This window comes from Neomonachus schauinslandi, chromosome 14 (assembly GCF_002201575.2).
Source record: "Neomonachus schauinslandi chromosome 14, ASM220157v2, whole genome shotgun sequence".
In the NCBI taxonomy this organism is placed as follows: Eukaryota; Metazoa; Chordata; class Mammalia; order Carnivora; family Phocidae; genus Neomonachus; species Neomonachus schauinslandi.
The window spans coordinates 70,199,903-70,215,423 of record NC_058416.1 but is presented as its reverse complement, the minus strand read 5'-3'; the positions used below and the strand labels follow the sequence as shown (position 1 = coordinate 70,215,423).

The 15,521-nt window shown below is 48.6% G+C and overlaps 1 protein-coding gene across 3 annotated transcripts in view; it reads left to right on the top strand.

The window, feature by feature from the left end:
- Positions 1-15,521, top strand: part of NF2 (NF2, moesin-ezrin-radixin like (MERLIN) tumor suppressor) — a 77,260-nt gene that overhangs the window by 47,371 nt on the left and 14,368 nt on the right. For 2 of the 3 annotated variants that reach the window (XM_021703614.1, XM_021703615.1), the window contains exons 9-15: positions 1,961-2,035; positions 4,835-4,948; positions 7,466-7,588; positions 8,317-8,534; positions 9,909-10,014; positions 12,916-13,043; positions 14,739-14,904. In XM_021703614.1, the coding sequence (XP_021559289.1) occupies positions 1,961-2,035; positions 4,835-4,948; positions 7,466-7,588; positions 8,317-8,534; positions 9,909-10,014; positions 12,916-13,043; positions 14,739-14,904 (930 nt within the window). Of the gene's footprint in view, positions 1-1,960; positions 2,036-4,834; positions 4,949-7,465; positions 7,589-8,316; positions 8,535-9,908; positions 10,015-12,915; positions 13,044-14,738; positions 14,905-15,521 lie in introns of those variants that run through there. The other variant, XR_006541216.1, reaches the window with a different exon arrangement.

Genomic DNA, 15,521 nt, shown 5'->3' with positions numbered 1-15,521 from the left:
GCAGAGCCCCCACCTGGAGCAGATTTCCTGTTTTCCCTTCCCAAATAGCAACTTGAGAAAGGGAACCCCAAGCTCCTGGTTTCCAATAATGTGGTTGAGATCTCCTTGGCCATGCTTGATGAGACAGATTGAGCTTCTTAATTCAAAACATTCTGGCTCTCAAAGTTTCTATAGCCCAGAAGAGGAGCACTTAGGTATTTCTTTTTTAAAGTACTTCAGTTGAAAGCTCCACATGACTTAAAGCAGTAGGTGTGCTGTGGCATGGTAGTTTGTCATCTCTAATTTCATAAAGTCTGTTTATTGCATATTCGTGTATTTTTGTGTGCTAAAGGCTCCCCAAACATTCATTTTTCACAGAACTCAAGGATTAGTCTCCCCTAGTATGGCCTGACACAATAAACTCTAATATACCCTCTCCAGGGGCAGGGCACCGTCATGTTCCATCATGTCAATAACTCATGCAGTAAGAGGACCTCAAGCTGACTTGACATAATAGGAAGTAGTCTTAGTAGTTATGCATGACAGCCGTGCTGTCAAAACAGAAATGTTGGTTTATTTTAAGTGATCCATTGATTCTTTGTGCGCGTCCCGGCACAGCACAGAGCCTGTGGTTTCCCCACTACTTGTGGTTTCCCACTGACAGCTCCAGGGTTTGACTTAAGAGCCAAAAATAAGTTCATGAAATTCACAAGTAGCAGCCTACACAAGAGCAATAGTGCTTCTAAGTTAGCTTGACCAAAAGCTAACTGAAGGATCATTTTCCTCATTGTGCTAACTCCTCCTCGGACAAAATAACATGCAAAAGAAATACCCAAGAATTTATCTTCCCAGATGTATTTATCTGCTTAGCACGTCTTTCTCGGGAATGGGTACCCCATTTTTTAAGTGCATCTTTGAAATGGAGGATCTGTCTGGTCTGATCAGGAATGGTTGAGAACAGCAGTTTCCATTTGCTCTTTATATGCTTCCCTGCCTAGCGGTCTGGCCCTGGGATCTCCTACTTCGCTACCACCCTGTCCTTATTCAGCTTTCTCTCCCCTTTGATTTCAGGAACTGTTTCCCTCTTCTACCACAGTCTGTTCTTCTTCACACTTTATTCCTTTTATTAACAGCTTTCAGCTGATAACCCCCATGTTCAGAACCCGGAGTGATGATCTATATGCTGCCACATCAAACCCCAGCCCCTCTGACTGTCCACCCCCAGCCCACCCCTGCCTTCCTCCCAGTCTGAGCGCATGATATCATCTTAGTCGTCAGAGGGTTAATAATGTCAAATACACACACACACACACACACACACACACCCCTCATTTCTGTTGCTTGCCCTGTCCTAAATCAGAGGGTTAATAACGTCAAACACACACACACACACACACACACACACACACACACACACCCGCTCATTTCTGTTGCTTGCCCTCCGGAATGGCCCTCCGTCCAACCTTTTAGCTTCCCTGTCGTACTCTTTGTCTATGACCAGCTGAAGTTCCTCTCCTACTTACGGTAGATCGATGCTGAACCCCCATGACATTTGTGATTTGTTCCGCCCAGTGAGGCACTAATAGATGATGTAATTTCTCAAGTAACTGACTGTCATTAATCTAGTTCCGGCTAGGTGGTGAGCTTCCTGAAGGCAGAACTGGGCCTGTGTCTTTGCAGCGGGCTTCCCAGTGTTGGCCTCACTGTGGGGCCCATTGAAGGCTGGCATTTCAGGTTTCCAAGCCTAAGATGGTACTGACAACACACCTTCCTGGATCCTGAACCTCCACAGCCCGAGACTTGGCGCTCTCAGCCACTTATAATTCACTGTGGTTTAGTGCCCGGGCACCAGGAAGCCAGGACAAGGCACAGCCTCGTGCTGGATCTTTGTCAGTGTGGTTGCTGCTTTTGTGGAATTTCCCGGCTGGTGCTCACACTCTAGGCTGTCAGACTGAAACTGTTTTCTGCTTCCTTCTTTCAGTTTACTATTAAACCATTGGATAAGAAAATCGACGTCTTCAAATTCAACTCCTCAAAGCTTCGTGTTAATAAGCTGGTAAGTTGAGATCCTGATTTTTGTAACTGATAACTGTAGTTTTTCTGAGAAACTGAGCGCCTTTTTTGAGAGAGTATCAGAGTAATTTCTTGTGAGGTGTAGAATGATAGCTCACCTGCTACACGCTTTGCCAATAGACCTTGAAAGACTCTTCCCTTTAGCTTAACCTAGCGAGTCAAACCTAAATTTTGTGATGTGGAATTAAAAAACCTAGCGAGTCAAACCTAAATTTTGTGATGTGGAATTAAAAAAAAATTATTTTTATGGAGGTACCTTATACATACAAAAGGATAAGGATAATGTGTATTAGGTATAAAGAAGGGCAAAAATAAACATCTACGTACCCACTACCCAGCTTTAAGAAATAGCACACTTCCAATACTATTAGAACACCTCATGTTAGCATTCTGCTGGCTTCCCCCACCCGCCTCCCCAAGGGTGATCACCATTCTGAGCTGTGTGCCTATAATTCCCTTGCTTTTCCTCACAACTTGACTTCATATATAGCAAAATGAATATACTATTAAGTTTTGTGAACTTTTGGAATTTACCAAGTGCTGTCAACTGTCTGTGTTCTTCTTTTTTTTTTAAGACATTATTTTCTTTTTTTTAATATTTTATTTATTTATTTGACAGAGAGAGACACAGTGAGAGAGGGAACACAAACAGGGGGAGTGGGAGAGGTAGAAGCAGGGTTCCCGCTGAGCAGGGAGCCCAACGGAAGCTCAATCCCAGGACCCTGGGATCATGACCTGAGCCGAAGGCAGACGCTTAACGGCTGAGCCACCCAGGAGCCCCAGGACATTATTTTCTGAGATGTAGCTATGTTGATGCTTCAAGATATGATCCCTTTATTTTTATTGCTGTATAGTATTCCTTTTGTGGATATGTGTGTGTGTGTGTGTGTGTGTACTTGTCATTTTCCTATTAATGAATAATTGAGTGCTTTCTACTTCTCTGCCATTTTAACAAGGCTGTTGTGAACATTCTTGTACCTGCCTCCGGCTGCACACATGTAATAGGTTCTCTCGAGAGTATCTGCTTAGGAGTACAGGTACAGGGCTGTAGTGTATGTCCAGATTCAAGATTACACCGTGTTGTTTTCCAAAAAAAGGTGAGTTAATTGGGCGCCTGGGTGGCTCAGTTGGTTAAGCGACTGCCTTCGGCTCAGGTCATGATCCTGGAGTCCCTGGATCGAGTCCCGCATCGGGCTCCCTGCTCGGCAGGGAGTCTGCTTCTCCCTCTGACCCTCCCCCCTCTCATGTACTCGCTCTCTCTCGTTCTTTCTCTCTCAAATAAATAAATAAAATCTTTAAAAAAAAAAAAAAAAGGTGAGTTAATTGACAGAGCCAATGCAGTGGGTACAGCTTCCTTTTGTTTGATATCTTCCACGCTTTTATCATCAGCCTTTAAAATTTTCTGTCACTCTTGTGCGTATGAAATGGTATGTCGGGGTGCCTGGGTGGCTCAGTCGTTAAGCGTCTGCCTTCGGCTCAGGTCATGATCTCAGGGTCCTGGGATCGAGCCCCGCATCGGGCTCCCTGCTCCGCCCGAAGCCTGCTTCTCCCTCTGCCACTCCCCCTGCTTGTGTTCCCTCTCTCGCTGTGTCTCTCTCTGTCAAATAAATAAATAAAATCTTTATTAAAAAAAAAAAGAAATGGTATCTCAGTGTCATATTAATGTGCATCTTTATATTTACTAATGAAGTTGAACATCTTTTTAAATTTTTTTTTTTTTTTAAAGATTTTATTTATTTATTTGACAGAGACAGAGATAGCGAGAGCAGGAGCACAAGCAGCGGGAGTGGGAGAGGGAGATCAGGCTTCCCGCCGAGGAGGGAACCCGATGTGGGACTCGATCCCAGGACCCTGGGATCATGACCTGAGCCGAAGGCAGACGCTTAACGACTGAGCCACCCAGGCGCCCTTAAATATTTTTGACCAAGCTTATTGTCTCTCTTTTTTTAAAATTTAAATTCAATTAATTAACATAAAATGTATTATTTGTTTCAGGGGTACAGGTCTGTGATTCATCAGTCTTATATAATACCCAGTGCTCATTACAACACATACCCTCTCGAAACTTATTGTCTCTTTTGTCAAACACTTGTTTCATTTCCTTTGGTTAGTATTTTCTGGGTGGTTTGTATTCTTTATTAGTTATATCTTCTCCCAGCTTGTGGCTTATTTTTCCTCCCTTTTTAATGTCTTAACAAAGAATGTTTGATTTTAATATAGGCAAATATATACATCTTTTCCTTCATCCTTTGTACTGTTTGTGTCTTGTTTGGCAGTTTTTTAATCCTATGATCATAAAGATATTCTTCTATATTCTCTTCTAAAAATTTCAAGGGTTCAATCTTCGCATTTAAATCTTTAATCCTTCTGATTTTTGTGTACAGTGTAAGGGAGGGATCCAGTTTCTTTTTTTCCACGTGAATAACCTGTCGTCCCAGCCTAACCTATTGAACAAGCTTTCCTAGCCTCTCTGATCTGCAGAGCCACATCTTAACTTAGGAGAATGAGATGCATCCAGAAGACATGCCGAAGTGTCATCTGTTTCTCTCCTCACGTGTAATTTTTGCCCCCCCGGCACACTTGAGGCACCTCGTTTTGCCTGTCTTTGGGGGAGCACTGGAGGACGTTAGTAGAGAGGGCCTTGGTGTTTCACGCTGTGCTTTACTTCTCAGGTTTCCTGCTGCCCCCAAGAGCCCTGAGACCAAGATGCCGTAGCGCTGGTGAGCTGGTAGGCAGTGAAGTAAATTTGTGGGTTTAACATTTCCACTGCTTCCGACCACAGATTCTCCAGCTCTGTATCGGGAACCATGACCTTTTTATGAGGAGAAGGAAGGCTGATTCTTTGGAAGTTCAGCAGATGAAAGCCCAAGCCAGGGAGGAGAAGGCTAGAAAGCAGGTGAGCAAGACCATGTCAGAACCACCGTTGTCGCTGAGTCGTGGTCTTGGCCTTGGAGGTAAGCAGCGATCGTGGGCTGACAGGTGTCGTTTGGCTATGGATACACCTTCTCTTATTTTATCTCTGTTGGATCTTTACTGGCTGATGCCCAGCCGGTGGGGTGTCCGCTGTGGAAATGAGTAATAAACTCCAATAGCATATGTAAAAGAAACATCTCTAGTTATTTCCCCATCTAAGTAAGTGGAGTGTGATTAATGCAGGCTTGGGAAGTGATAGACAAGCCTGTGTCCATCCATCTGTCCATCTGTCTGTCCATCCATCCATCCATCCGTCCGTCTGTCTGTCTACCTAGCTAGCTCGCTTTCTTTTTGCCTGCCTGTCTCCTTTGCCTGGCCTTGTCCTTTTCCTAATTAGATGGTGATAGAATGCACGGCAGCGTCTCGTGCTTGCTGTGGGAATGCTAATTAGACTCCGGCCGCACTTCCCCGCCACAGGTCAGCCCAGGCGGCACAGTGCCTGCGGTGGGAGGTGCCGCGTGCGCTCATCAGCAGACTGGACAGTCCGCATCGTTGTTTTCTACTCATAAACCATGTCGACTCACCAAAACTCACACAACTAATCTGAGCCTCGCTGCTGAGACTATCCACTGTGGTTTTGGACCAATTCCTAGACGGAGTAGCAGCAGTTGCCCTCAGGACTTGCAGGCTCAGAGGTGTAATCATTAGTCTGTGTGCAGCTCTCTGATGTGGGGACTCCCTGAGATTTGGAATGAAATGCCGTTTGATCCAGCATGCTTTCAGCATTCCGTCCCTTTGCTCTCTGAGACAGCAGACTCTTTGGGCTGCTTTGGGGGCCACGGTGGTGGAATGGGTTTTCTTGGACAAAGAAATACTCCTGAGCCAGCACAAGTCTAAGTGGCAACTTCAAGAAGAGCCTTCTTTGACCTCTTTTCAGCTGAGCAAAACTTAGAAGTGAGAGATCTGAAAACGGCAATGAGCGCGTCAGCCTCGGGGCTGTGGCAGAGAACAGCATGCGCACACCCCAGACCTGCACTGCCTATAGAACAGCAGAGACAGGTCCCTGGCATCTGGCAGGCCAGTGGCTTCATGGCCCAGTAGTAGTACAGACACTGACCTTAGAGCCAGATGTGAAACTTAGTATGTGACATTAGTAAGTGACTTACCTTCCAGACCTCAGTTTTCTCATCTGTCCAGTGGAGCTAATGGTATGTCTTCTCTGTCTCAGATCAAAGGACACATTGCTCCTGAAAGCCTTTGTGAACTGAAACCACCTTGCAAACAGGAGGCCCCTTATTTAGTGGGTGGAGGTCTCAGGGAAAGTGCAGTGCTGGAAACAGAAGGTGGTTGCCTGGGCTTTTTTCAAGTGGAGAATAATGGAGATACAGTAATCTTCTTAATGGAAATTGTAATGCAGTGGAAATTAGAGAACAAATTGGCCAAGCTTTTCACTGACCTGTAAGAGGAAAATTGGAGAAGAATTTACAGTATTTTATTGCTTGTCTTTGCATTATTCCTTCGAGGCCCAATGCCTTTTTTTTTTTCTTTTTTGGCTCAGTATTTAGAAAAGGCAGCAGTCTTAAAAATCTTTTGTTTGGGAGAAGATTGAAGCAAGAAGTAATTAAGTGTGCTCTATTTAAGGAAGAAAATAGTGCAGTGGTCACTTCTGGCTTCTGCTTTCTGAACTCAGTTAATACCTGAAGATCACAGAGAATAGCACTTGTCCTATGCTTGTTCCCCTTATTAAGCTCTGCATGTGGCCCAATTAATACAGTGATCCAGAAGGCAGGGCCGGTGGCGGCGGCTCTGTACTGATGCCTTAAGGACGGGAGGAGGAGGGGGCTGCGTTCCCTGCTCAGCTCCCTCCTGTCGCTGGCCTGGCCGGGAGTCGCCTCTGCGTGAGGCTGGGTCCCTGTGCAGTGGTGCTGCAGTCCCCGCTCCCCGTGACACACAGTGCGTGAACCCCTGACGCCTCGCAGAGAGCCGTTCCATCTATCTCTGTGGGTCAGAGGCAGGAGCAATTGTGGAGGAAAGTGGAGATGTGGGAGGGGTCCGCGTGGATGGGAAATGGCAAGGTGGCTCGTCCAAGCAGAAGAGAGCTGTCTGTTTCTGGGGCTGCATCTCAGGGAGAAGGAACCTGCATTGTGTGCAGTCAGCCGCAGGGCAGAGGCACGTGAGGTCTTGCAACGCAAAGGGTTATGGCAGGGTGGCCATTTCAGCACACAGTGTGTAAGAACGCCTCCTTCGATCCAGGTAGACTTGGCAGGGCTTGCTTTTTTGTTGTTTTGTTTGTTACCTCACCTCTAGATGTTTTTTCACGGGACACAGCTGGTTTCGGAGGGCAGAGGGAGGCGGGTGACAAGAATGACACTGGCAACCTAAAGTAAAGGGGAGAAAAGAGGGTCTCCTTGCGGGACTCAGGACACTGGGCGTTCTTGGGCCCCCGTGGCACTGTAGGCCATGGGCCCCATGACTCAGTGGCCGCTGTTGTTGCCCCCAGATGGAGCGACAGCGCCTTGCTCGAGAGAAGCAGATGAGGGAGGAGGCAGAGCGCACGAGGGATGAGCTGGAGAGGAGGCTACTGCAGATGAAAGAAGAAGCGACAATGGCCAATGAAGCTCTGGTGATTGCTGGGGGCGGTGCCGGGCCCCTGGAGGCTACACGGGCACTTGCATGGATTTCAGGATTTAGGCCTCCCGACGACCTCAGATTAGTAACATACGCTTTGACATTTCAGTTTAAAAAAAAAAAAAAACAGTGCCTTTTCTTTCCACCTGTGTTGGCGGAGGCAGACTCTGGTGGAGTTCATGTGCAGCCAAGCCCCACTTTCACGGGGGCTCGCCTTTAAAGCAGGACTTCTCAGCTGGCACTGGGGCCAGATCACCCTTTGTGGTGGGAGCCGTCCTGTGCATCGGAGGATGTTTAGCAGTGTCCCTGACCCCTACCCGCTAGATGCCAGTAGCACCACCTCCCCCCCCATTTGTGACAATCAAAAATGTCTCCAGGCATTGTTACCTGTCTCCCAGGGGGCAAAGTCTCCGCTGGTTTAAACCACTGATTTAAAAGGAAAGAAGATAAAGTTGGTTTTCTCCCTCATAAAGCATTCCCCTCAGCTCAAGTGGATAGTCAGAGAAGTGCTTTCTTCTTGCTTCCCATGGGCAGAACCCAAAGGGCCTTTCCAAAAAGTTGAGGGTGTGGCTTGTCATCCCTTGCCCGAGTGTCATCTACGGGACATTCAGGGCCCCAGGGAGTCCGAGATTCTGGTTCTCGCTGACTTGAGTATCTGAGGCCAGATCTCGGTGGGAAGATGGGCATGTGATCCCCATCCCAGCTGACAGCACTCTTCTGCAGATGCGGTCTGAGGAGACAGCTGACCTGTTGGCAGAAAAGGCCCAAATCACGGAGGAGGAGGCAAAACTCTTGGCACAGAAGGCCGCAGAGGCTGAACAGGAAATGCAGCGCATCAAGGCCACAGCCATTCGGACAGAGGAAGAGAAGCGCCTGATGGAGCAGAAGGTGCTGGAGGCCGAGGTGCTGGCACTGAAGATGGCGGAGGAGTCAGAGAGGAGGTTAGAGGTGGGGAGTCCTGGGCACTGGGGGCTCAGGTGAGGGGCCGTTCAGTCGTAACCTGGCTCCGAGGCAGAGCTTGACTGCATGTGTCCGCAAGCTTCTTCCCCATCTTCTGGGGCAGCGGGGAGGCTCTTCCTTTGACAGGTTGGTGGTGAGGACTGGTACTTAAGCCAGTGTGGGGTTTGGGGGCTGGAATTAGTGGAAAGGCTCAGGAACACAGTTCTCTTGTTGAGTGGACCTCTGGTCATGCTTGTGCCTGTGATAAACCGCCGTCCCTCTGATAGCCGTGTTTGCAGGAAAGCCATCAAGCCCGGCCGCAGACTGCTCTTAGCTGAGGAGCTTTAAGGAGACTCTTCTTACGTTTAAAAAATATGGTTCTTTTCCCTTTTCATTTAGGGGATATGTGGGGAGACAGCAGCTATTTACCTTTAACGAAGTAAGGAGGAACTGCTTCCCTGCAGCCCTTCTTGGCGCTAAGGCTCCTGAGGCAGATAGGAGGGGAGGGCCAGGATCCTCTTTGTGGCCAGCTCACGATCAGGTTGAAGGATGGAACTGTAGGCTGTACTTTCCAAAGACTATTCTAGGCTTGGGATTGTTCTGGTCCTGCAGCCTTCAGATAAACACTGGCACATTCCCCACAGCATTTGGCTCTGTTGATTTAGAACACTTGAATTTGCTTTTTGCTACCAAGGTGCATTCACTATAGTTTCCTCTCTGCTTTTTGCATGTCATTCTGGGAATATGGTTCTTTGTTTCCTGCCCTGTCTTGGGCCCCTTTCTTTCTGTGTGCAGGTCACTTCCCCTGCTGACTGATGCATGTTGGGCCGGGCCCCCTGGGTCCTGTGTCTTGCAGGGTGAAGTGCGAGGCCCTCAGCGTTGGTGCTCGTCTTCTTGCCTGAGGTTGGCCCCAGGCCTGCAGTTGTTTTACTTGGGGGCTGTGAAGAATCAGTTCTCTCACATCCTGCCCTTCATGATCCAATATAAGACCTTTGATCCACCGTACTGTACCTCTGCCCAGCCCACTCTCACCCAGAAGTGAAGCAGAGGAAGCTGCTAGCCCCTCCCCCACTTTTCCTCCCCATCTACCAACTGCAAAGGTTTGAACTTGACTCCTGCCCATTGGCTTCCCTGCTCTTCCGGTTTAGATTTACCATTGCAATGAACAGCACTCAGGAATGTTGTCCTTGCTTTGGAAGTTCTGATTTTCACATAAATGCCCCCCCCCCCCCAGCCACTGGCCTTGTTTGCCTGATCTGGTGCCATCCTCAGGGTTAACCCACGTCCCTCCTGTCTTGGGGGATAGTGGGGAAGAGGGCTCTCTTTCCTCTACCTGTCACCTTCGTGGAGCTAACTGGCTCCTTCTTTCCTTGCAGGGCCAAGGAGGCAGATCAGCTGAAGCAGGACCTGCAGGAAGCCCGTGAGGCAGAACGAAGAGCCAAGCAAAAGCTCCTGGAAATCACCACCAAGCCCACATACCCGGTGAGCCTGGCTGGGGGCTGCTGGCCTGCAGCTGCTTCAGACCTCATAGCCTTCCCTTCCCTCCCAGCCCTTCCGTTCCCTTGGTGGTGCCACGGCAGAGTGAGTGCTGCTTAGGGCCTGTGGCTGGGGACTGGATAGAATGCTGGTCTGCCATTTGGCCTCGGACAAGTCACTTCTCCAGTTGCCTAGATAATAGACAGCAGGGCCTTTCCCAGCTCTGAAATGTTTTTCTTATTCTAAGTAATAATAGTCCCAAATTATCCTCAAGAGAGGATAGCCTCTTGATGCCAAGCTGAATGTAATCTTCAACTACCTGTGTATACCATATACCGTCATTATAGTTCTGGCAGGGGTACCCCGTGTCCCTCAGAGTGAACTATTGCCACAGAAGAACCAGCTTCCAAACTCAATTTTGGGACGAGGAGGCAGACTTCAATTACACAGGGTCACACAGTGAATAGAAAAGTCTCTTTCCTTCCCTTCCTCTGTGCATTCAGTTCAGCAAACCGTTTTGGTCCATGTAATACCAGGCAGATGCAGAGTCTGTATTCAGAGAGGGTGCACAGGGGCCTAGAGGAGAATGTAGCCCAGCCTGCGGGGGCAGGAGAGGCATAGGATGGCACCTGAGCTGGCTCTTAAAGGGTAAGTCGGAACTAGCTAGGTGGGAAAGAGACTGTGGGGTATTCTCAGCCAACCCACAGATGTGCGCCTGGCGCAAACACACGCAGTACACACTCGTACAGCAGAGGCAGCTAAGAGGTGCACGAGGCACAGAGACAGAAGCAGCCCAGGGTTTGAGGTGGAGGGAAGTGTGAGCAGTTTGCTATCGTCATCTGTGCCGGTCCTCGGTGACTGTGTGACAGGCCACCCCAAGCCAGCCGTGTGGCTCAAAACAGCCATTCCTTCTCTCTCATGGCTCGGTGGGCTGAGTGGGCCGATGGTCCTGCCTCAGGATCTCTGCGGTGGTCGCAGAGCAGCCGGGACTGGAGTCGTCTGGGGGCTCATCTGGGTTGGGCACCGGAGATGTGTGTGGTTTTAAAACATACACTGGAGCGGGGTTCCTGGCTGGCTCAGTCGGTAGAGCATGCGACTCTTGATCTCGCGATTGCGGGTTCGAGTCACGTGTTGGGTGTAGCGATCACTCAAAAATAAAATCTTTAAAAATATAGAAATAAGTAAAATAAAACATAACACTGGAGCAAACTTTATATGCTCTTCAAACAGTAAATAAATAAATAAGTCCTGGAGGAGATCATCCGTATCAGCCTTTTAATCCTATTTCGTGGTATGGATGGATTGTAATTCATTTAAGCAGTCCCCTATGGATGGGTATTTAGTCTGTTTTCATCTGCAGTTGTGAACAAAACTGCGGAAAATATCCCTGAGCACAAATCTTCGCACATACGGTGAATATACTGGTAGAATAAATTCTCATAAACAGAGCCGTGGGGTCAGGTTTTCCATCGAGATGCTCTCCACAGAGGTCGTACCAGTGTCTGTTCTCACCCACAGCACGGCACTCAGCGCCCATCTTTTCAGAAATTTTGATGAGGTATAACATACATACAGAGAAGTGCCCAGATTATAACTGTACAGCTTGATGAATTCTCACAAACTCAACACACCCATGCACCCAGCACCCAAATCAGAAAACAGAACGTTCCAGTACCCCAGAAGCCCCCTCACAGCGCCACCTTCTAACGCCCACGCAGACAGTCTGCCTCAGGCCTTGTCATCATGTCAGATGAATGCTCTGGGCCTCTCCCCTTTCCCAGACACCGTCCCAGACTCAGCCAAGGATCCAAGGGTGAGAGAGGCAGATCCTGCCCTTAGGAAACTTGCCAACAGGAAAAGAAGAAGACACAGCCAGAAAGGAGTTTTTACAGGGTGGAGTTAGGGAAGTGCCGCAACAGAACCAGAAACACCATGTTAATGCATAGCAAAGAAAAGAGTTGCCATCTGGCCGAGAGGGATCTAGAAAGGCTTTGGTGAGAAATCCTAGTATTTGAGAAGGGCCTTGAAAGAGAGATGACCTATAGGGAGAGGAATGGCTGAAGCAAAGGAACAGAAATGGTACTGTTCACAATTTGTTAGGGCAAACGGTAGGAGAAGCTAGACTAGATTGGGGCCATATTTTAGGTGACCCTTTGCTCTGGGATGAGAAAGTCCTCAAATCTAATCTCTTCATCTTCTGCTTCAAGCCCTGCTTTGGCTCCATCTTCTGAATCCAGACCCCTCAGCATTCAGGGGAGCTCTTTATGGTCTGGTCCCGGTCTCCCACCCCCCTCCCTCAGCTTTCTCGCTGAGCCTTCTCTGCCTGCCCTGCCCAGTACCATGCCTCTTGCCTGGCAAGCCTTTTCCTCTGGCACATCCTCTGATGCCGGCAGAAGCAGCATCCCTTCTAGCATGCCTTTCCCAGCATCCTCGGCCACTGTTCACTCTCTGGCTACAGTGTCTACCTTACGTAGCCATGATGATCTGTGAGCACCTCTGTTTACTGAATAATACTTTCAGCTGTTCAGAGCTAGGGACTCTGCCTTGTTCTCTGCATCTCCAGCTCCTAGCCCAGAGCCGGAGGGCTTCCTCAACGAAGAAGTGAGTGGGAGTCTGTGTTTAATTTGGTGAGCATGAAGAGCTAGTAAAGGTTTGAAGGGAGAGAAATGATTTACCTGGATTTGAGATCTTTGGGGTTGATCATCGGGCAGCAGCCAATGTAGGTAGATTGGAGGAGGAGAGAGAGGGCTGACAGCTGTGACGTGAGGCCATGGTGGTGCTGGGAGGGAGGCAGGGCCCGAGCTGTGCCTGTTGCCTCTATGGCTGTTGGAGGGTGGGTGGTTAACACAGCAGTGCCCCCGTTCTCACAGAACCTGGCCCCCCTAACTGGAGATTTCTCATTCATAGCCCATGAACCCAATTCCAGCACCGTTGCCTCCCGACATACCAAGCTTCAACCTCATTGGTGACAGCCTGTCTTTCGACTTCAAGGATACTGACATGAAGCGGCTTTCCATGGAGATAGAGAAAGAAAAGTACGTAGTCCCCCTGACTTTGTGCCCCCAGTCCGCGAGCTAGAGTGGGGCCATCTGAGCCTGGGGAAACTGGAGGGTCACTGCGGGAGCTTGTCACTAGCTCCTGCAGGGGTTGCTCTGTTCCCACCCTCCGGAGAAAGAATTTCCTCATCAGAAGTGAAGGACACGGGCAATCAGTTTTGCAGGATAACAATGATTCTTGATTGGTGACCTGGAGTTTACGGTGGCTCAAAACCTCATCTACAGTCTAGGACTGGTTGTCAGGGATCTCCGAGCAGTCAGACTGCGGTTCACGTGGGGATAGAGCCTGTGATAATGTCCAAACACAGTAACAGAACAGGTTTCCTGGTTGTGTTCTCTGGCGGTTGAGACCCGCAGCACTTCCCATGTCTAGAGCAAGGGTAAAGGGAGAGACTCGGGCTCAAGGCCATGGAAAGCAAATGTCTGAGTCAGGCTAGCCCTGCTGCATGGGGCAGCCCTGAGCTGAGCCCCGCATGCCCTGTTCATAGCAGCTTCTGCTGTGCGCTCCTCCTTCCTTTCATGGTTGGTGGAACTGAGGTGGCAGGGAGTCTCACTGCAGAAGAAATCTGACTGCAGTCCCCCCAGTTCCCAGCCGTAGGTAAATTGGCCACTTGTGCCACGGCTTGATGGAGAACCATGTACTGAGTGCCTGGGCGGCAGGGCTTTCTAGCTTTGTCTCATTTCATTCCCACTAACTAACATCAGGCTGACATCAGGGGTGGGTTTTAGTGTGCCATTTATAAATGAAATCTACAGCGTTTGATGGACTCACCCAGCATTACACGGCTGATGAGGAGCAGAATGAGGATTCAGCTCCAAGCCCGTGTGAGGCCCTGTGCTCTCACCTTGTCCAATATCCTTGGGATAGCTCTCTTGGGACAGTGTCTCCTTGGGGTCCAGGGTGAGCAACCATGAGCCTCTTTATCTATGGTGTCTGCTGTCCGAGTTGCCCTTCCAGCCTTTCTCCATTGACCAGGCATGTGAGCATTTCATGGTTGTGACAGGGGTGAGGCTACATCCTGTTTCTGGGTCCTGCTTTTTTAGTTTGTGTTTTCCTATTACCCGTGCACATGACAGACTCCACATACCAGCAGCCATGGGCATCACTGCAGAATGTTCCTGGTATTTGTGTTGCGTGGTTCGCCTGATGCCCTTAGAGGTGGACACTTTGAGGATGATTTCCAGATTTTCACTGTCATAGATACAGAATATCTATTTGCAGGCAATGGTGGGGATCTTTTTCTTCCTGGTGTTGGCTGCGCGAACTTCCACTGAACTCTTTAGGAGATGACATCACGTAGGGATGTGGCCAGGGCCTAGCAGAAGAGGTCACTTGAATAGAATCACTTATCCAAGAAGGGTTGAGACAAGGAGATTGTTTTGGCTGCCAGGAGTCTTGATTCATATGTCATTACTTGTGCAGAACTAAAAGCTATCTGCGGTAATGGGTATTTGTAGAGCACTTTATGAGAGTTTACCAGGGGCCTTTCCTATGCTTTATTTTACTTAATTCTGACCATAGCTCTGTGAGCGTTATCCCGAGGAAACAGATTCAGACCTGTTAGGTGACAGACCCAGGCTCCCAGGCAGAGACGTGGACCCTAGGCTGCAGACCCTGGATTCCATGTCTCACTTTCGCCATAGCCGTGATGCACGATGTCCTCTTGCCGGCAGAGTGGAGTACATGGAGAAGAGCAAGCATTTGCAGGAGCAGCTCAATGAGCTCAAGACTGAGATCGAGGCCCTGAAACTCAAAGAGAGGGAGACAGCCTTGGATATTCTGCACAACGAAAACTCTGACCGGGGTGGCACCAGCAGCAAGCACAATACCATCAAAAAGGTACCGAGTCTCCTGTCCTTCGCTGATCAGGACAGTCATTAATGAAATGTGAGGTTGGCATCTGGTTTCCTGAGTAGCCGAGTTGTTAGACTGTTAACATTTTTATGTGTACTCAGTTGAGGAAATGACTGTGAACCCACTGGCTTGATAGAAAGGGAGCCTGTGTTAAAAGCTCTGATGAAATGAATCACTGTTACGATATGGGTTTTGATCCATCATTTAGCAGTAAAGCGATTCTGTCTTTTAAGCCAAGGGGAGTTCTGCCCAGGGAGCTGCCTTACTTCATGAGAAAGCAAAATGAAATGGAGGCTGTTGAGAATGGACTCTCCCTCTAGTCTTTTTGGGGTTTTAAGCAGCAAGGACTATAAAAAAAAATTCTGTTCTTGCTTTAAAGAAACCCAAATTCTGAATTTTTAACGTTTTTTCATACTTACACAGAAGTGTCTAGAAGAACCTTAATGTTTTAAAAAGTGAGATTTCATTTATGTTGCTAGCAGTTTCAGATCGTTCTCTACTGATATTTTGAGCTTTCAGGATTTTAGAGAAGGTTATATCCCATATACGTGTCAGCCCAAGAGTGCACTTCTCTCACGTCCGGCAAAGCAGAAATGGCCTGT